This window comes from Taudactylus pleione, unplaced genomic scaffold (assembly GCF_031769625.1).
Source record: "Taudactylus pleione unplaced genomic scaffold, aTauple2 ptg001351l, whole genome shotgun sequence".
Taxonomy (NCBI): domain Eukaryota; kingdom Metazoa; phylum Chordata; class Amphibia; order Anura; family Myobatrachidae; genus Taudactylus; species Taudactylus pleione.
The window spans coordinates 1408587-1430915 of NW_028285751.1; the positions used below are offsets into that span (position 1 = coordinate 1408587).

The window sequence follows — 22329 nt, forward strand, 5'->3', positions numbered from 1 at the left end:
GCTCTCAAGTCCCACCAAATCATCACTGCTTTCCAGCTGTCATCCAACCCCCTGCTACCTGCTCCCTCCTCCCTGCCTTCCCCATATGTGTCATGCCCGTCTGTCTGCCCCTACCCTTGAGAATGTAAGCTCTTGCGAGCAGGGCCCTCTACCCTCTTGTGCTTCTCCTTACTTTATTTTCATCTACGTCTTACCCACCACTAGGGCACCTAACACTTGGTGCTTATGCTCTGTTGCTTATTTGGATGTTATGGCCAGCAATGTATCAATGTATATCATCCATGTCCTTGTCCTGTATTGTATTGTATTGTACTGTAAGTCACTTCTTTGGATATGTACTATGTAAGGCGCTGCGGACACTTGTGGCGCCATATAAATAAACGATAATGATAATATTCTCAGACATTCCTGTTCTCAGATACTCCGTATTCTTCAACACACATTATTCCTTTATTAGTATTCAGGTCTCTCAGATACTCCATAACACTCCTGATGCAAGAGCTTACCTCCTACTGCCGCCTGCACCGGGATTCCATGAAACATTCTGAGATATGTACAAAACCTGATAACAGAGAGAGAGGAGAGCTGGTTACAGGCAGACTCCATCAACATAAGTCAGAGAAGAGACAAAGAAACAGGATAAAGTAGGATGGAGAAAAGAAAAAACCAAGATATAAGGAGCAATTCTGGATGTGGAGAAGAAGTCTGATGTGACCCTGAACCTGGGAAGACAGCGGGGACGGCAGCTGCAGGGACCCTGAACCTGGGAAGACAGCGGGGACGGCAGCTGCAGGGACCCTGAACCTGGGAAGACAGCGGGGACGGCAGCTGCAGGGACCCTGAACCTGGGAAGACAGCGGGGACGGCAGCTGCAGGGACCCTGAACCTGGGAAGACAGCGGGGACGGCAGCTGCAGGGACCCTGAACCTGGGAAGACAGCGGGGACGGCAGCTGCAGGGACCCTGAACCTGGGAAGACAGCGGGGACGGCAGCTGCAGGGACCCTGAACCTGGGAAGACAGCGGGGACGGCAGCTGCAGGGACCCTGAACCTGGGAAGACAGCGGGGACGGCAGCGGCTGGGACCCTGGACCTAGGGGGGCAGTCGGGGGAAGAGGCTGGGACCCTGGACCTAGGGGGGCAGTCGGGGGAAGAGGCTGGGACCCTGGACCTAGGGGGGCAGTCGGGGGAAGAGGCTGGGACCCTGGACCTAGGGGGGCAGTCGGGGGAAGAGGCTGGGACCCTGGACCTAGGGGGGCAGTCGGGGGAAGAGGCTGGGACCCTGGACCTAGGGGGGCAGTCGGGGGAAGAGGCTGGGACCCTGGACCTAGGGGGGCAGTCGGGGGAAGAGGCTGGGACCCTGGACCTAGGGGGGCAGTCGGGGGAAGAGGCTGGGACCCTGGACCTAGGGGGGCAGTCGGGGGAAGAGGCTGGGACCCTGGACCTAGGGGGGCAGTCGGGGGAAGAGGCTGGGACCCTGGACCTAGGGGGGCAGTCGGGGGAAGAGGCTGGGACCCTGGACCTAGGGGGGCAGTCGGGGGAAGAGGCTGGGACCCTGGACCTAGGGGGGCAGTCGGGGGAAGAGGCTGGGACCCTGGACCTAGGGGGGCAGTCGGGGGAAGAGGCTGGGACCCTGGACCTAGGGGGGCAGTCGGGGGAAGAGGCTGGGACCCTGGACCTAGGGGGGCAGTCGGGGGAAGAGGCTGGGACCCTGGACCTAGGGGGGCAGTCGGGGGAAGAGGCTGGGACCCTGGACCTAGGGGGGCAGTCGGGGGAAGAGGCTGGGACCCTGGACCTAGGGGGCAGTCGGGGATGCAGGGCTGGGACCCTGGATCTGTGGGACAGTCGGAGAAGAGGCTGGGGGCCTGGGTCTGGGGACGTGGCAATAGATGGGACTCCTGAGGTGGGGAGTGTATGCGAGGGAGATTTCCACTAACTTACCCTGGGGTGACACTGACGGGTGTTCCGAATATAATAATTCCGGGTGTAGATGTTACTTCCTCGTCTAGAGCTGATGAGTCGGGTTATGACGTAATTTGGTGTCCGACAGCCGGAAGTCGCCATCTTCCCGGAGTCCATTATCCTCTATATAAACTGTATCCGCTATGCGCTCTGCTGTGATTGGCTGAATGTTATGCTCTGTGATTGGTTGGACTTTACCGCGCGCTCTGTGAGATTGGAAGTGTCGACTCCACTACATTATTATTACCCCCTGTCCTAGTGTCTGATACTCAGGTACTGTATTATTATTATTACCCCCTGTCCTAGTGTCTGATACTCAGGTACTGTATTATTATTATTACCCCCTGTCCTAGTGTCTGATACTCAGGTACTGTATCATTATTATTACCCCCTGTCCTAGTGTCTGATACTCAGGTACTGTATCATTATTACCCCCTGTCCTAGTGTCTGATACTCAGGTACTGTATCATTATTACCCCCTGTCCTAGTGTCTGATACTCAGGTACTGTATCATTATTACCCCTTGTCCTAGTGTCTGATACTCAGGTACTGTATCATTATTACCCCCTGTCCTAGTGTCTGATACTCAGGTACTGTATCATTATTACCCCCTGTCCTAGTGTCTGATACTCAGGTACTGTATTATTATTATTACCCCCTGTCCTAGTGTCTGATACTCAGGTACTGTATCATTATTACCCCCTGTCCTAGTGTCTGATACTCAGGTACTGTATCATTATTACCCCCTGTCCTAGTGTCTGATACTCAGGTACTGTATCATTATTACCCCCTGTCCTAGTGTCTGATACTCAGGTACTGTATCATTATTACCCCCTGTCCTAGTGTCTGATACTCAGGTACTGTATCATTATTACCCCCTGTCCTAGTGTCTGATACTCAGGTACTGTATCATTATTACCCCTTGTCCTAGTGTCTGATACTCAGGTACTGTATCATTATTACCCCCTGTCCTAGTGTCTGATACTCAGGTACTGTATCATTATTACCCCCTGTCCTAGTGTCTGATACTCAGGTACTGTATTATTATTATTACCCCCTGTCCTAGTGTCTGATACTCAGGTACTGTATCATTATTACCCCCTGTCCTAGTGTCTGATACTCAGGTACTGTATCATTATTACCCCCTGTCCTAGTGTCTGATACTCAGGTACTGTATCATTATTACCCCCTGTCCTAGTGTCTGATACTCAGGTACTGTATCATTATTACCCCCTGTCCTAGTGTCTGATACTCAGGTACTGTATCATTATTACCCCTTGTCCTAGTGTCTGATACTCAGGTACTGTATCATTATTACCCCCTGTCCTAGTGTCTGATACTCAGGTACTGTATCATTATTACCCCCTGTCCTAGTGTCTGATACTCAGGTACTGTATTATTATTATTATTACCCCCTGTCCTAGTGTCTGATACTCAGGTACTGTATCATTATTACCCCCTGTCCTAGTGTCTGATACTCAGGTACTGTATCATTATTACCCCTTGTCCTAGTGTCTGATACTCAGGTACTGTATCATTATTACCCCCTGTCCTAGTGTCTGATACTCAGGTACTGTATCATTATTACCCCCTGTCCTAGTGTCTGATACTCAGGTACTGTATTATTATTATTACCCCCTGTCCTAGTGTCTGATACTCAGGTACTGTATTATTATTATTACCCCCTGTCCTAGTGTCTGATACTCAGGTACTGTATCATTATTATTACCCCCTGTCCTAGTGTCTGATACTCAGGTACTGTATCATTATTATTACCCCCTGTCCTAGTGTCTGATACTCAGGTACTGTATCATTATTATTACCCCCTGTCCTAGTGTCTGATACTCAGGTACTGTATCATTATTACCCCCTGTCCTAGTGTCTGATACTCAGGTACTGTATCATTATTACCCCTTGTCCTAGTGTCTGATACTCAGGTACTGTATCATTATTACCCCCTGTCCTAGTGTCTGATACTCAGGTACTGTATCATTATTACCCCCTGTCCTAGTGTCTGATACTCAGGTACTGTATTATTATTATTACCCCCTGTCCTAGTGTCTGATACTCAGGTACTGTATCATTATTACCCCCTGTCCTAGTGTCTGATACTCAGGTACTGTATCATTATTACCCCCTGTCCTAGTGTCTGATACTCAGGTACTGTATCATTATTACCCCCTGTCCTAGTGTCTGATACTCAGGTACTGTATCATTATTACCCCCTGTCCTAGTGTCTGATACTCAGGTACTGTATCATTATTACCCCTTGTCCTAGTGTCTGATACTCAGGTACTGTATCATTATTACCCCCTGTCCTAGTGTCTGATACTCAGGTACTGTATCATTATTACCCCCTGTCCTAGTGTCTGATACTCAGGTACTGTATTATTATTATTATTACCCCCTGTCCTAGTGTCTGATACTCAGGTACTGTATCATTATTACCCCCTGTCCTAGTGTCTGATACTCAGGTACTGTATCATTATTACCCCTTGTCCTAGTGTCTGATACTCAGGTACTGTATCATTATTACCCCCTGTCCTAGTGTCTGATACTCAGGTACTGTATCATTATTACCCCCTGTCCTAGTGTCTGATACTCAGGTACTGTATTATTATTATTATTACCCCCTGTCCTAGTGTCTGATACTCAGGTACTGTATCATTATTACCCCCTGTCCTAGTGTCTGATACTCAGGTACTGTATCATTATTATTATTACCCCCTGTCCTAGTGTCTGATACTCAGGTACTGTATCATTATTATTATTACCCCCTGTCCTAGTGTCTGATACTCAGGTACTGTATCATTATTACCCCCTGTCCTAGTGTCTGATACTCAGGTACTGTATTATTATTATTATTACCCCCTGTCCTAGTGTCTGATACTCAGGTACTGTATCATTATTACCCCCTGTCCTAGTGTCTGATACTCAGGTACTGTATCATTATTACCCCCTGTCCTAGTGTCTGATACTCAGGTACTGTATTATTATTACCCCCTGTCCTAGTGTCTGATACTCAGGTACTGTATTATTATTATTATTACCCCCTGTCCTAGTGTCTGATACTCAGGTACTGTATTATTATTATTATTACCCCCTGTCCTAGTGTCTGATACTCAGGTACTGTATTATTATTACCCCCTGTCCTAGTGTCTGATACTCAGGTACTGTATCATTATTACCCCCTGTCCTAGTGTCTGATACTCAGGTACTGTATCATTATTACCCCCTGTCCTAGTGTCTGATACTCAGGTACTGTATTATTATTATTACCCCCTGTCCTAGTGTCTGATACTCAGGTACTGTATTATTATTATTACCCCCTGTCCTAGTGTCTGATACTCAGGTACTGTATTATTATTATTACCCCCTGTCCTAGTGTCTGATACTCAGGTACTGTATTATTATTATTACCCCCTGTCCTAGTGTCTGATACTCAGGTACTGTCATTATTATTACCCCCTGTCCTAGTGTCTGATACTCAGGTACTGTCATTATTATTACCCCCTGTCCTAGTGTCTGATACTCAGGTACTGTATCATTATTACCCCCTGTCCTAGCGTCTGATACTCAGGTACTGTATTATTATTATTACCCCCTGTCCTAGCGTCTGTTACTCAGGTACTGTATCATTATTACCCCCTGTCCTAGTGTCTGTTACTCAGGTACTGTATCATTATTACCCCCTGTCCTAGTGTCTGATACTCAGGTACTGTATCATTATTATTACCCCCTGTCCTAGTGTCTGATACTCAGGTACTGTATTATTATTATTACCCCCTGTCCTAGCGTCTGTTACTCAGGTACTGTATCATTATTATTACCCCCTGTCCTAGTATCTGATACTCGGGTACTGTATCATTATTGTTACCCTCTGTCCTAGTGTCCGTCACTCAGGTACTGTGTCATTGTTACCCCCTGTCCTAGCGTCTGTTACTCAGGCACAGTATTGCTACTCCCTGTCATAGTGTCTGGTACTCAGGTACAGTATACTAGTTACTCAGTGGGATACAGTATTAGTGTTTGTTGCTGGGGTACATTATTATTATTACTCCCTATCATAGTGTCTGTTACTCAGTGCAGTATTATATTACTCCCTGTCATAGTGTCTGGTACAGTATAATAGTTACTACAGTTTGTTGCTGGGGTACAGTATTACTCCTTGTCATAGTGTCTGTTACTCAGGTAGAGTATTACAATTACTCCTTCTCATAGTGTCTGTTACTCAAGTACAGTATTATTGTTACTCCCTTTCTTAGTGTCTGGTACTCGGGTTGAGTATTATAATTGCTCCCTGTCATAGTCTGTTTCTCAAATGCAGTATACTAGTTACTCACTGGGATACAGAATTATTTGTGTCTGTTGCTGGGGTACAGTATTATTACTCCTTGTCATAGTGTCTGTTGCTGGGGTACAGTATTATTACTCCTTGTCATAGTGTCTGTTGCTGGGGTACAGTATTATTACTCCTTGTCATAGTGTCTGTTGCTGGGGTACAGTATTATTACTCCTTGTCATAGTGTCTGTTGCTGGGGTACAGTATTATTGCTCTGTCATAGTTTCTTACTGGGATACAGTATTATTACTCCCTGTCATAGTGTCTGTTGCTGGGATACAGTATTATTGCTCTGTCATAGTGTTTCTTACTGGGATACAGTATTATTACTGTTACTGGGATACAGTATTATTACACTCATAGGGCGGTATTCTATTTTAGTGCGCCCGATTTCCCGTTTAAAGTGATAGGAGATCAAGGGGCGCTATTCAATTGCTGCCTGTTATCACTCTGATCTCGCCCATAATGGTCGGATTTTGGCGTGTAAAATTGCTAACCCCGACCAAAGTGCTGGGCACTATAGCGAATAGTGGCATTTGGGCGCCAAAACAGGGGGGTGCCAGCTGAAATGGTGCGCCGGCAGCTGATCGCGCCCGACAGGAGCAACAATTGAATAGCTCCTGTCAGGTGCGTAGGGGGTGAAACAATTGAATTCCGCCCATAGGGCCGTATCCAATATGGAGTGAGAAGTCCGTTTCGGGAAAACTTTTTCGCTGATGACTTAATTTTCGATGATTTTCATTTATCCCCGTATTAAATTTCCCCGGCTTTTCGCCGGTGCGAAAAGTTTGCGCATTGTAACCAGCGGAAAAGTATCGGCAATGGCAGCTCAGCAGAAAAAAGTGCACAGTTGGGGTGCAAACTTGCGGGGACCACCCTAAACCCTTTTTACACCCCCCCCCTTGACGCAAGCTGTCAAAAAATGCAAAAAATTACACATAGGACACCCCAAAAATGCACTTTGAAAAAATGGGTGAAAAAATGTGGAGTGGAGAAGTTGCCCATAGCAACCAATCAGATTCTACGTAACATTTATCTAACACCTTCTAGAAGATAATAGCTAGAATCAGATTAATTGCTATGGGCAGCATCTCCATATCTAAAAACCTGCACTTTAGTAAATATACCCAATAGTGTCTGTTTTTGGGGTACAGTATTATTACTCCCTTTCATAGTGTCTTTTACTGGGGTATAGTATTAAATAGTGTCTGTTGCTAGGGTATAGTATTATTACTCCCGTCATAGTGTATGTTGCTGGGGTACAGTATCATTACTCTGTCGTAGTGTATGTTGCTGGGGTAGCGTATCATTACTCTGTCATAGTGTATGCTTCTGGGGTACAGTATTACTCCAGTCATAATGTCTGTTGCTGGGGATAGTATTATTACTCTCTGTCATAGTGTATGCTTCTGGGGTACAATATTACTTCCGGTCATAGTGTCTGTTGCTGGGGTACAGTATTACTTCCGGTCATAGTGTCTGCTGCTGGGGTACAGTATTACTTCCGGTCATAGTATATGCTGCTGGGGTATAGTATTACTTCCGGTCATAGTGTATGTTGCTGGGGTACAGTATTACTTCCGGTCATAGTGTATGTTGCTGGGGTACAGTATTACTTCCGGTCATAGTGTCTGCTGATGGGGTACAGTATTACTTCCGGTCATAGTGTCTGCTGCTGGGGTACAGTATTACTTCCGGTCATAGTGTCTGCTGCTGGGGTACAGTATTACTTCCGGTCATAGTGTATGCTGCTGGGGTATAGTATTACTTCCGGTCATAGTGTATGTTGCTGGGGTACAGTATTACTTCCGGTCATAGTGTATGCTGCTGGGGTACAGTATTACTTCCGGTCATAGTGTCTGCTGCTGGGGTACAGTATTACTTCCGGTCATAGTATATGCTGCTGGGGTACAGTATTACTTCCGGTCATAGTGTATGCTGCTGGGGTACAGTATTACTTCCGGTCATAGTGTATGCTGCTGGGGTACAGTATTACTTCCGGTCATAGTGTCTGTTGCTGGGGTACAGTATTACTTCCGGTCATAGTGTCTGTTGCTGGGGTACAGTATTACTTCCGGTCATAGTGTATGCTGCTGGGGTACAGTATTACTTCCGGTCATAGTGTCTGTTGCTGGGGTACAGTATTACTTCCGGTCATAGTGTATGCTGCTGGGGTACAGTATTACTTCCGGTCATAGTGTCTGCTGCTGGGGTACAGTATTACTTCCGGTCATAGTGTCTGTTGCTGGGGTACAGTATTACTTCCGGTCATAGTGTCTGCTGCTGGGGTACAGTATTACTTCCGGTCATAGTGTCTGTTGCTGGGGTACAGTATTACTTCCGGTCATAGTGTCTGTTGCTGGGGTACAGTATTACTTCCGGTCATAGTATATGCTGCTGGGGTATAGTATTACTTCCGGTCATAGTGTATGTTGCTGGGGTACAGTATTACTTCCGGTCATAGTGTATGCTGCTGGGGTACAGTATTACTTCCGGTCATAGTGTATGCTGCTGGGGTACAGTATTACTTCCGGTCATAGTGTATGTTGCTGGGGTACAGTATTACTTCCGGTCATAGTGTATGTTGCTGGGGTACAGTATTACTTCCGGTCATAGTGTATGCTGCTGGGGTACAGTATTACTTCCGGTCATAGTGTCTGTTGCTGGGGTACAGTATGACTTCCGGTCATAGTGTCTGCTGCTGGGGTACAGTATGACTTCCGGTCATAGTGTCTGCTGCTGGGGTACAGTATGACTTCCGGTCATAGTGTCTGCTGCTGGGGTACAGTATGACTTCCGGTCATAGTGTATGTTGCTGGGGTACAGTATTACTTCCGGTCATAGTGTATGCTGCTGGGGTACAGTATTACTTCCGGTCATAGTGTCTGCTGCTGGGGTACAGTATGACTTCCGGTCATAGTGTCTGCTGCTGGGGTACAGTATGACTTCCGGTCATAGTGTCTGCTGCTGGGGTACAGTATGACTTCCGGTCATAGTGTCTGCTGCTGGGGTACAGTATGACTTCCGGTCATAGTGTCTGCTGCTGGGGTACAGTATGACTTCCGGTCATAGTGTCTGCTGCTGGGGTACAGTATGACTTCCGGTCATAGTGTCTGCTGCTGGGGTACAGTATGACTTCCGGTCATAGTGTCTGCTGCTGGGGTACAGTATGACTTCCGGTCATAGTGTCTGCTGCTGGGGTACAGTATTACTTCCGGTCATAGTGTCTGCTGCTGGGGTACAGTATTACTTCCGGTCATAGTGTCTGCTGCTGGGGTACAGTATTATTACCTCCGGTCATAGTGTCTGTTGCTGGGGTACAATATTACTTCCGGTCATAGTGTCTGTTGCTGGGGTACAGTATTATTACCTCCGGTCATAGTGTCTGTTGCTCGGGGTACAGTATTATTACCTCCGGTCATTGTATATGCTGCTGGGGTACAGTATTACTTCCGGTCATAGTGTATGCTGCTGGGGTACAGTATTACTTCCGGTCATAGTGTATGTTGCTGGGGTACAGTATTACTTCCGGTCATAGTGTCTGTTGCTGGGGTACAGTATTATTACTTCCGGTCATAGTGTCTGTTGCTGGGGTACAGTATTATTACTTCCGGTCATAGTGTCTGTTGCTGGGGTACAGTATTATTACTTCCGGTCATAGTGTCTGTTGCTGGGGTACAGTATTACTTCCGGTCATAGTGTATGTTGCTGGGGTACAGTATTATTACTTCCGGTCATATAATATATGCTGCTGGGGTACAGTATTACTTCCGGTCATTGTATATGTTGCTGGGGTACAGTATTACTACCGGTCATAGTGTCTGTTGCTGGGGTACAGTATTATTACTTCCGGTCATAGTGTCTGTTGCTCGGGTACAGTATTATTACTTCCGGTCATTGTATATGCTGCTGGGGTACAGTATTACTTCCGGTCATAGTGTATGCTGCTGGGGTACAGTATTACTTCCGGTCATAGTGTCTGTTGCTGGGGTACAGTATTATTACTTCCGGTCATAGTGTCTGTTGCTGGGGTACAGTATTATTACTTCCGGTCATAGTATATGCTGCTGGGGTACAGTATTACTTCCGGTCATAGTGTCTGTTGCTGGGGTACAGTATTATTACTTCCGGTCATTGTATATGTTGCTGGGGTACAGTATTACTTCCGGTCATAGTGTCTGTTGCTGGGGTACAGTATTATTACTTCCGGTCATAGTATATGCTGCTGGGGTACAGTATTACTTCCGGTCATAGTATATGTTGCTGGGGTACAGTGTTACTTACTTATTTGGATGTTATGGCCACCTATGTATCAATGTATATTATCCATGTCCTTGTCCTGTATTGTATTGTAAGTCACTTTTTTGGTTATGTACTGTGTAAGGCGCTGCGGACACTTGTGGCACCATATAAATAAACGATAATAATTATTGGCTGGTACTTTATATCCATCCAAGGCTTAGTAAATAGACCCCATAGCCCTGTATCTTCAATATCCACTTTCATTCTGTCCGAGGCATTGTTTCTGTTTTCCATCCCTGTTTCTGAGTAAGGCCATATGCATTCAACACAGAAAGGGGTAGCATTGGATTGAATTTATAAAATAATTTACGTTGGTGAAGAATGGATGCTCTGGAAACCTATAATGCCTTCCAGGAATGTTTCTTTACTGTATTTTGTTTCTTTCCGTGAAAATCCTGAGTTGCATAGATCATGTTCTTAGTACTATTATACTGTATGGTGGTGAATAATAGTGTATATTTCTACCTGTATATCACAGGATGGACCGCTATAACCAGGTAAAATATCTTCTGAAGATCTGGGAAGCTGAATTCTTTATGGAACACAAGAGAAAGCCAAACAAGGTATGTCATCACTATATATATGTATGGCTACATTGGGGCTGATGAGTCCATTTTACCGATCCCCAGCTTCTGCATAGCACACTGTGTACTATGATGTATATAGCTGTATGGTTGGTGTGCCATGTGGTGGGCACAGGGTGGTATATGGGGTGTAATATATGGGGTATATGATTGGTACATTATACTGGTCCCCGGCCTCTACATATCACACTAGTGTACTATGATGTATATAGCTGTATGGCTGGTGTGCCATGTGGTGGGCACCGGGTGGTATATGGGGTGTAATATGTGGGGTATGACTGGTACATATGGCCTCTGCATAGCACACTGTGTACTATGATGTATATAGCTGTATGGTTGGTGTGCCATGTGGTGGGCACAGGGTGGTATATGGGGTGTAATATGTGGGGTATGACTGGTACATATGGCCTCTGCATATCACACTGTGTACTATGATGTATATAGCTGTATGGTTGGTGTGCCATGTGGTGGGCACATAGTGGTATATGGGGTGTAATATGTGGGGTATGACTGGTACATATGGCCTCTGCATATCACACTATGTACTATGATGTATATAGCTGTATGGTTGGTGTGCCATGTGGTGGGCACAGGGTGGTATATGGGGTGTAATATATGGGGTATGACTGGTACATTATACTGGTCCCGGCCTCTGCATAGCACACTGTGTACTATGATGTATATAGCTGTATGGTTGGTGTGCCATGTGGTGGGTACAGGGTAGTATATGGGGTGTGTATACGTGTGTGTCTGTGTGTGTATATATGTGTCTCTGTGTGTGTGTATGTATGTATGTATGTATGTATATGTATGTGTGTCTTTCTCTTTCATCCACTAGGGGACACTGGAGGTGCTTACGCTAGGGGTATAGAGGCGTGGATAACTGGAGCCGGCACTTTAAATAATTTAGAAGTGTGAAGCCCCTCCCCCTCTATGCCCCATCAGCCCTCAGTTTAGAAAATGTGCCTATAGGAACTGGTCACTACATGCTGTGCTCCAGCAAATACATTTAATTATTATTATTTTTTTTTTATTTATTGCATCTTTTACACTCCTATAGGTACCCTTCGCCACCTATCTAAAAGGTGGGGTCCGGGTACCTGGCGCCCTGGTGTTTTAGCAAACACCAGGAAGGAGTGCGCAGGGCTCATTACAAGAGCTCCTGACAGCTCCTTACCGCCACAACAGAGTCTTCACACAAGAAGAGAAGACTCTGCTGACTGGCGAGAGAGACCTCCGGGGACATGCAGTGAGTAACAAGCTGCGCGTCCCCCGGCTCCTGCCCCCGCTGCCCGACGCTGACACAGCATGCTGCGCTGTGTCAGGTGTGCATAGCGCTGTTAGACAGCGCTAGCAATGTCCCTCTGACGACGCTGCCTTACAGAAGGGGAATTGCTGTGTAGGGAAGCTGCGTGTACACAGCGCTACACGCGGCTCCCTGCTTCTCCCCTCTCCCCGCTGATACACGCGATGTAGCGCGGAGGGGGAGGCAATGGCCAAGCAGCCATTATGGAGCCCTTAGGGCATGAAGAAGGGGGGCGGAGCCTAAATCCGCGCGGGCTCTCTATACACGGCAAGCGGCTGTGTTAAACAGCGTGGCTGCCGTTTTTCAACTAATACATGCCTGCATCTCTCCCTTATACAGGAAGTGTGCAGCAGAGCTACAGAGGCTGGATTCTCTTGCTCCCCAACCTGGCAGCAGTGTGCAGATACAAATTAGGCACAGAAGGGTCTGGTGCTTAATACACTGGGGGTGCAGGGAGAACAAAAGCTGCTCAAAAGATGTTTGTTTATTCCAGGTGTAACAACAAACTATATAAGACGCATGCCACTGGGTCCACGTTATGTGATGCTTGTATAGCAATTGATCCACCTGTGGCTAATACTGCCTCACCTGCGCCTACATGGGCCGCTGACATGGTAGGAGTAATGATGGACTTAACGTCTGAGTTAGCTGAGGCACGTAGGTCTCAGCCTCCCTGCTGGGCTAACCAAGTCTCTAGACACCCTGGTGCAGGTAATGGGTACAGCTGTGTCCGCACCCTCCACTTCCCTACAAGGACCGACACAAAAGCGTCCTTTATTGACTGTTCTCCAGTCAGAAGAGTCTGACGAGGAATTCCTCGCTACGTTGGATACTGAGGAAGGGGAATTGGAGGAAGCATTACAGGACGATACCCCTCTAGAATTAGAGTCCACCTCTCCAGGGGTGGAATCTCTAAATTTGGCGGTCAGAAAAATCCTTAACTTACCTGAGGATGTTATTCCTGCATCCCAGGAGTGTGAATTATTTCATGAACAACCAAAGAGTTCGGCGGTTTTTCCGTTCTCACTGCATCTTCAACAACAGCTCTCAGTGGCCTGGAAGCAACCGGATAAACGGTTCCAAATTCCGCGCCGGTTTCCTTCTAGCTACCCTTTTCCATCATCCATGATGGAGAAGTGGGAAACACCCCCTCCAGTAGATGCGTCCGTCTCCCGTATTTCTAAAAAAAACAGCACTCCCAGTACCGGGAGTTACAGTACTAAAAGATCCTTCAGATCGTAAATTGGAGACAACGCTAAGATCTATTTATATCGCAGCGGGTGCTCAACTTAGGCCCACCCTTGTTACTGCTTGGGTTAACAAAGCGGTGGTTTGCTGGGCTGACCAGTTGATTACAGGATTGGACTCGGGTACTTCTAGAGCAGAGTTACGCTTACTAGCTGAACATATCCGTGAGTCTGCAGTTTACTTGGGAGAAGCGTCAAAAGATATCAGTCAGATTAGTGCTCGCATATCTGCTTCTGCTATTTCGGGCCGTAGAGCCCTCTGGTTGCGCGCCTGGCATGCGGATGCAGAATCCAAGCGTGCGGTGGAGGGTTTACCATTCAATGGCGACATGCTGTTTGGCCCGGAATTAGACAAATGGATATCCCAGGCCACGTGGGCTAAGTCTTCCTTCCTCCCGTCAACTGCACCGGCTCCCAGACGATCTTACACTGGACCTTCCTTTCATTCCTTTCGTGCGCCACATTCCTTTCGTGGTAGAGCCAGAGGTGCTCCCTCCCAAGCAAGAGGCGGCAGAGGTAGAGGTCGCCCACACTCAGTTGCACGTAGACAGGAGCCTAAGCCAGCTGAAAAACAGGTGGCATGACGGTCTTCCGTCCCATCTGGGACCACCTACAGTGGGAGGCCGCCTGCAAAGATTTCAACAAGTTTGGAACCAGACATCTCCAGAGCCGTGGATCCGCAGACTAATTTCCCTGGGGTACCGAATAGAGTTCCAGGTCCCCCCTCCACCTCGGTTCTTCACTACAAGTCTGCCAAGACCTGCAGACAAGGCCAGGGTTCTACAGGAGGCTATCCAGTCTCTAGTAGTATCATCTGTGCTAGTCCCGGTTCCAGAACATCAACGAGGTATGGGGTTTTACTCAAACCTGTTTGTTGTACCCAAACCGGATGGATCGGTCAGGCCCATCTTGAATCTCAAGTCATTGAACCTGTATCTGAAGATGTATCGGTTCAAAATGGAGTCTCTGCAGTCCGTTATTGCGAGCTTGGAACCAGGAGAGTTCCTATTATCCATGGATATCAAGGATGCTTATCTCCACGTTCCCATTTGGGAACCACACCAAGCCTTTCTGCGTTTCGCCATGTTGAAGGATCATTATCAGTTTCGGGCATTGCCGTTCGGGTTATCCTCGGCTCCCCGCATCTTCACCAGACTCATGTCAGTCATGATTGCTCTCCTTCGGTCATCAGGAGTGAACATAATCCCTTATTTGGACGACCTGTTACTCAAGGCGCAGTCGGTATCTCTTCTTACAAGTCATGCCTTACTGACATATCAGACTCTAATCCAACACGGTTGGATAATAAACTTCAAGAAATCCAATCTCAATCCGTCCCAGAAGCTCCTGTTTCTGGGCATGATCTTAGATACGGTAGACACATATGGAACAACCTAACAGGCAGGCTGTTTTGATTATTGTGTGTTCTCTCCCTTTTTACTCCGCTTGTTCTCCATCTCCTCTCGGTCTTCATTTTCTAAACTGAGGGCTGATGGGGCATAGAGGGGGAGGAGCTTCACACTTCTAAATTATTTAAAGTGCCAGCTCCAGTTATCCACGCCTCTATACCCCTAGCGTAAGCACCTCCAGTGTCCCCTGTGGAATCAGAGAAAAGGATTTACCGGTAGGTACCAAAATCCCGTTTTCTGTGTGTTTGTGTATATACGTGTGTGTATGTGTGTTTGTGTATATATGTGTCTCTGTGTGTGTGTATGTGTGTATAGGGAGATATATATATATCTCCCTAATCTCCTCTACCTGCACTCTCTACTGCTCCTATACTCACCGTACCTCCCTCTTCCCTACTGTAACTCATCTATATATATATATCCCTAATCTCCTCTACCTGCACTCTCTCCTGCTCCTCTACTCACCATACCGTCCTCTTCCCTACTGTATGTCATCTCTATATATATATATATATATATATATATATATATATATATATATATATATATATATATATATATATATATATATATATATATATATATATATATATATATATATATATATATATATATATCCCTAATCTCCTCTACCTGCACTCTCTACTGCTCCTATACTCACCATACCTCCCTCTTCCCTACTGTAACTCATCTATATATATATCCCTAATCTCCTCTACCTGCACTCTCTCCTGCTCCTCTACTCACCATACCTCCCTCTTCCCTACTGTAACTCATCTATATATATATATCTCCCTAATCTCCTCTACCTGCACTCTCTACTGCTCCTATACTCACCATACCGTCCTCTTCCCTACTGTAACTCATCTATATATATAAATCTCCTCTACCTGCACTCTCTACTGCTCCTATACTCACCATACCGTCCTCTTCCCTACTGTATGTCATCTATATATATATATATATCCCTAATCTCCTCTACCTGCACTCTCTCCTGCTCCTCTACTCACCATACCTCCCTCTTCCCTACTGTAACTCATCTATATATATATCTCCCTAATCTCCTCTACCTGCACTCTCTACTGCTCCTATACTCACCATACCGTCCTCTTCCCTACTGTAACTCATCTATATATATATATATAAATCTCCTCTACCTGCACTCTCTCCTGCTCCTCTACTCACCATACCGTCCTCTTCCCTACTGTATGTCATATATATATATATATATATATATATATATCTCTATCCCTAATCTCCTCTACCTGCACTCTCTCCTGCTCCTCTACTCACCATACCTCCCTCTTCCCTACTGTAACTCATCTATATATATATATATATATATATATATATATATATATATATATATATATATATATATCCCTAATCTCCTACCTGCACTCTCTCCTGCTCCTCTACTCACCATACCTCCCTCTTCCCTACTGTAACTCATCTATATATATATCTCCCTAATCTCCTCTACCTGCACTCTCTACTGCTCCTATACTCACCATACCGTCCTCTTCCCTACTGTAACTCATCTATATATATATATATATATATATATATATATATATATCTCCCTAATCTCCTCTACCTGCACTCTCTACTGCTCCTATACTCACCATACCGTCCTCTTCCCTACTGTAACTCATCTATATATATATATATAGATATCTCCCTAATCTCCTCTACCTGCACTCTCTACTGCTCCTATACTCACCATACCGTCCTCTTCCCTACTGTAACTCATCTATATATATATATATATATATATATAAATCTCCTCTACCTGCACTCTCTCCTGCTCCTCTACTCACCATACCGTCCTCTTCCCTACTGTAACTCATCTATATATATATATCCCTAATCTCCTCTACCTGCACTCTCTCCTGCTCCTCTACTCACCATACCTCCCTCTTCCCTACTGTAACTCATCTATATATATATACCCCTAATCTCCTCTACCTGCACTCTCTCCTGCTCCAGTACTCACCATACCTCCCTCTTCCCTACTGTAACGTGTGTATGTATATGTGTATATATATGTGTGTGTGTGTGTGTGTGTGTGTGTGTGTGTGTGTGTATATATATATTTTTGTACTTCAGGGTCCATAGGGTTCCACAGGATACCTTGGGGTATAGGTGATGACGTCAGGCATCGGGCACCATAGAGTTAAGTTTTCAGCCTCCCAGGGAGCACTAGGGTCCCTCTCCTATACCCCGCCCCCGAGCCAAGGCATCTCAGTTTCGTGTGGTGCCCGGCCGGAGTCGGATGCACCTGCTAGAGGGGGGCTTAGAAGAGCCCCTGAAGTTTTCCTCTTTGCAGCTGTGGCTGCACATCTGGAAGTACAGCATGGACAGTCAGTGCTGACGTCCATGCTGTCTTCCCTACACCCCCGCCGTTACCAGAACACCGGTACCGTTCCGGGGATGCTGGTAAGCATCTGGGGTCACAGCTAGCGGTGACCCCAGATGTTCTGGGCCATGGCCGGATTTAAGGGGGATTACAGGTAAGCAGCAAGGGTTCTGCGGTGGGACCCTGCTGAACATGGCCCTAATTTCCCAGGCAGGGGGCTCCCTGGGGACTGGCTGCAGAGTGGAGCCAGGTACTAACCTGCGCTTCCACTACCCCCCTGGGACAGCGGACCGCGGCAGAGCGGTAGCGCTGCGGCGTCCCAGGGGTTAAATGCATGCCAGGGGAGCGCGCCTTCCCTGTCTCACAGCCGGCGCCTCCCCCGCTGCACACAGCTCTCTGCACACGCCGACTGGCCCTGTAGCAGCGCTCCTCCCTCAGGCCAGCCTCCTCTATACTCCTCGGTGGCCATCTTCAGAACGCATGGTGAACGCTGCTGGAGCCTATGATCGGAGGCATCGTGGTCTGGGTCCCCCCGCATACCTCTCCTCCGCTGTGGTCAGGTCTGTGTATTGAGCGCTGTGTCCTACCAGACTCTGTCTGTGTAGTTGAGTATCAGGGCTGATAGTACAGGAATTCGTTTTTCTGTGCATTGTATGTGACTGTGCTAGCGCTGCTGCCTGTACTTTTAATTTCTTACTGTCAGCCTTATCACTGTCCCTGTTCTTTCTGCTGAAGCCCTTGCGGTGCGGTGCTGCAGGGTGGTCTCTCGCTATACGAAAAGTATTGGTGAGAGGGGTCACATACTTTCCACCATCATGTCTGAGAGTGACTTTCCTCTCCAGCTTCAGTGTACTACGTGTAAAGTACCTATAGCGGAGGGGGGAGGGTAGCGCGGAGGGGCTATGCCGGCAGTGTTTTTTATTGGCGCGGCCAATTACGGTCACAGCTCCGGTACAGGAGCCGCCCTGGGCTTGTTTCGCTAAGGCGCTTACAACCTTGGTGGGCCAGTTAGCTCCGCAGCCCGCGTTCTCACAGATGGGACTGTCCCAGCAATCAGTGGTGTCGTCACCCATGCAGGGTTTCCCGAGACAATTGATGGTTCCCCACAGTCTCCCTATTTCTCCTCCCCAGGTCTCTCAGGAGCCTGCGTGGGTTAATTCCCTGACTAGTTCTGTACAGCATTTGTCGGATGTGTTACAAGGGAAGTCTGTGTTGCGGCCACATAAGGGGCCGGTGGCGTCTGTCTGCTCCTTATGAGGATGACGAAGTGACGTCTGATGGGGAGATTCTGGATCTTTCCGACCAGGAATCTCTCCGTACTAAAGAGTCGGACGCTAGGTCCAAGGTGTATATTCCAGGACTTATTCGGGCAGTCCGCACAGCTTTGGTGATTGAGGACGAAGTTCCTCCGGTGTCCAAATCTAAATATGCCTTTTTTAAGGATATTAAGGGTGACGCCACAGTGTTTCCTCTTTCGGGTCAGTTGGTGGACCATTTAGAGGAGGCGTGGAAACAGCCTGGCAAACGATACCAGCCGCAGAGGCGCCTGGCGGTGGCTTATCCGTTCGCGGATAATTTATTTTTCTAAGTGGGAATCCCCTCCACAGGTGGATTCTCATGTGACACGCCTAGTCCGTAGTGCCACATTACCCATGCCATCCATGTCTTCCCTTAAGGATGCTACGGACCGCAAGGTGGAGATCTGCCTAAAGTCCGTTCCCTTGCGGGGGGGGGGGCAGCTAGGCCAGCTATGGCCATTTGCTGGGTTGCCAGAGCTATGGAGCGCTGGGCTGATACGTTGGAGGCGTCCTTCGATTCCGACTGTTCGGCTGAACAGATGGAGTTGATCGGCAATCTCCGGGATTCGGCCACTTGTATCAACGAAGCGGCCTTGGATATTAGTACCCTGGCATCTCTGATTTCTTCGGCAGCTGTAGCTGCTTGTCGCACCTTATGGTTGCGATCTTGGAAGGTGGACGCTGATTCCAAAAAGGAAGCTTGGAAGCGTTGCCTTTTAACGGAGAAGTTCTATTTGGTCCGGACCTGGACAAAATTGTAGCCACACTGGCTGCAGCCAAATCGGCATGTCTCCCGTCTGCTGCAGTTCCTTCCGGTTCAGGTACATCGTCCTTTCGGCCTTATAGGGCCCAGGGTAGGCCTAAAGCACAGTCCTTTCCCCGACAGGCTGGCCCCAAAAAATCGGCCAAGCCCCGGAAGCAGGCCTGGAGTACCAGACGTCCGGCCCCTAAGCTAGATGACAAACCTGCGGCCTGACGGTCCGGGCCTTCCTTGGGGGATCCCAAAGTGGGAGGCCGCCTGCTGCAGTTCGCCCGGTGTTGGTCGGTCACCACGACAGACACTTGGGTTCTGGAGGTGGTCTCCCACGGGTATGCTCTCTCCTTCCGGCACAGACCCCCGTCTCGATTCTTCACCACGGGTCTGCCATCAGACCGGAACAAAGCCACGGAACTGCGGAAGGTCTTGCACACTATGCTCCAGGCTGGAGTTACAGTGCCTGTTCCATTCTCCCAGAAGGGCCAGGGTTTCTATTCCAATCTTTTTGGTGCAGAAACCCAATGGGTCGTTTCGTCCGATACTCAACCTCAAAGCTCTCAACAAGTCTTTGCGGGTACCAAAGTTTCGGATGGAGACCCTACGGTCTATCATTCTGGTGCTGGAACCTGGGGACTACATGGTGTCATTGGACATACAGGACGCTTACCTGCATGTCCCTATTCTTTTGCGCCATCAGCAGTTCCTCAGGTTTGCAATCCTCAGCGACCACTTTCAGTTACGGGCGTTACCTTTTGGCCTGGCGACAGCACCACGTGTTTTCACCAAGGTCATGGCGGTCATGGCGGCTTCCCTGCGGCTGCAGGGAGTCTGCATGTTGCCGTACTTGGACGACCTTCTCCTAGTGGCAGGATCTCCGGAGCTCCCTCTACGCCACTTGGACCTGACCATTGTGGTACTGCAACGGCACGGCTGGTTAATAAACTGGCAGAAGTCCACCCTGATCCCGTCTCAGCGGATTCTGCACCTCGGAGCCTTATTGGACTCCGGACAGCAAAGGATCTTTGTGACGGGGAAAAGATCTCTGCCTTGCAGTTGAGGGTGCGCAGTTGTCTACAGAGCCGCCGGGTGTCTCTGCACTTGGCGATGAGGTTATTGGGCTCCATGGTGTCGGTATTCGACATGGTGGAATATGCCCAGTTTCACTTCAGACCTCTGTAGCACCTGATTCTGTCCAAGTGGAATGGACTGCCTCAGAGTCTAAAGTCCCAGACGATGGTGCTCACTCCGGAGGTTCGCCTGTTCCCTAGCCTGCTGGTTGCAGACGACCCATCTCAACAAGGGTCGTCCGTTCTGGGTGGCGAATTGGGTCCTGTTAACAACGGACGCCAGTCTTCGGGGCTGGGGAGGAGTCTCGGGGCCACACTTGTTCCAGGGCAGGTGGACTCAGGCAGAAACAGAGCTTCCAATAAACATTCTGGAGCTCCGCGCGGTGTTCAATGCCCTCCGGCAGGCACATCTGGTTCTCCAAGGTCACCCATTGCAGGTCCAGTCGGACAACGCTACCACCGTTGCCTATATAAATCGGCAAGGAGGAACCCGAAGTCAGGCGGCTCTCGTAGAGGTGTCCCGAATCCTGGTATGGGCGGAGCGCAATCTCCCGGCCATATCAGCAGTCTTCATCCCAGGAGTGCTAAACTGGGAGGCGGACTTTTTCAGTCGCCATGACGTTCATCCGGGGGAATGGTCCCTGCACCCGGACGTTTTTCAACTGCTGGTGGACAGGTGGGGTCTTCCAGAGATCGACCTCATGGCGTCCCGGCACAACAACAAGTTGCCGGTGTACGGGTCTCGCACAAGAGACGAAGAGGCGTATCTGGTGGATGCTCTGTCCGTCCGGTGGACGTTCCGGTTCGCTTATCTGTTTCCTCCGTTTTCCCTTCTTCCGCGGGTAATCCGGAAATTCAAACAGGAAGGAGGGACGCTCCTGTTGATAGCTCCCGCATGGCCCAGACGGCACTGGTTCTCCGTGGACAGTCCTCTGCGGTTACTGCTAGGACCAGACCTTCTGTCACAGGGTCCTTGTCTTCACCCGGACCTGACTCGGCTGTCTTTGACGGCGTGGCTGTTGAGACGGCCATGTTGAGGTCCAGGGGATTTTCCAGCTCTGTAGTGCGAACCATGCTAAGAGCTCGGAAACCGAGAATATACCATCGCGTGTGGCATACGTTCTTCCAGTGGTGTCGACCGAGAGGTTATGCACCTCGGGAGTTTCGTCTGTCTAGAGTGCTAGCCTTCCTACAAGCGGGACTAGACCATGGGCTTCGCCTTGCTTCTTTGAAGGTGCAGGTTTCTGCCCTGTCTGTCTGGTTGCATCGTAGGATTGCTACAATCCCTGATGTGCTCACCTTTATGCAAGGTGTTCTACGCATTCAGCCACCCTTTGTTCCACCTGTGGCGCCTTGGGATTTGGCTGTGGTCCTGAGGGCTCTCCAGGGACCGCCGTTTGAACCACTGGGCTCAGTGGATCTTAAATGGTTAACAGCTAAGACTGTTTTCCTTCTGGCCATAGCTTCGGCCAGACATGTTTCTTGATTTTTCATGGGAACAGGGCAGTGCTGCGCACTCGTCCTAAATTTCTTCCCAAAATTGTTTCCGTTTCATGTTAACGAGGAAATAGTTGTACCGGCTTTTAACTCACCTGGTCTTTCAGTGGGTGAGGCCACTTTGGATGTTGTGCGGGCCTTAAGGACTTATGTTGACCGCACTTCTTCGTTTAGGAAGTCGGACGCCTTGTTTGTCCTCCA

General features: G+C 48.2%; 2 protein-coding genes across 4 annotated transcripts in view; one reads left to right on the top strand and one right to left on the bottom strand.

The window, feature by feature from the left end:
* Positions 1-2072, bottom strand: part of VPS28 (VPS28 subunit of ESCRT-I) — a 122818-nt gene extending 120746 nt beyond the window's left edge. For all 3 annotated transcript variants that reach the window (XM_088463385.1, XM_088463384.1, XM_088463383.1), the window contains exons 1-2: positions 1940-2072; positions 507-562 (exon numbers count right to left, since the gene is read on the bottom strand). Coding sequence is in view for 2 of the 3 variants with exons in the window: in XM_088463384.1 (XP_088319510.1) it covers positions 507-543 (37 nt within the window). In the remaining variant the exon portion in view is untranslated. The remainder of the gene's footprint in view (positions 1-506; positions 563-1939) is intronic.
* A 56-nt stretch (positions 2073-2128) lies between these two features.
* The window catches only part of RECQL4 (RecQ like helicase 4), a 324140-nt gene continuing 303939 nt past the window's right edge, over positions 2129-22329 (top strand). The window contains exons 1-2 of the mRNA XM_088463386.1: positions 2129-2233; positions 11083-11167. Of these exons, the coding sequence (XP_088319512.1) occupies positions 11084-11167 (84 nt within the window). The 5' untranslated portion in view covers positions 2129-2233; position 11083. The remainder of the gene's footprint in view (positions 2234-11082; positions 11168-22329) is intronic.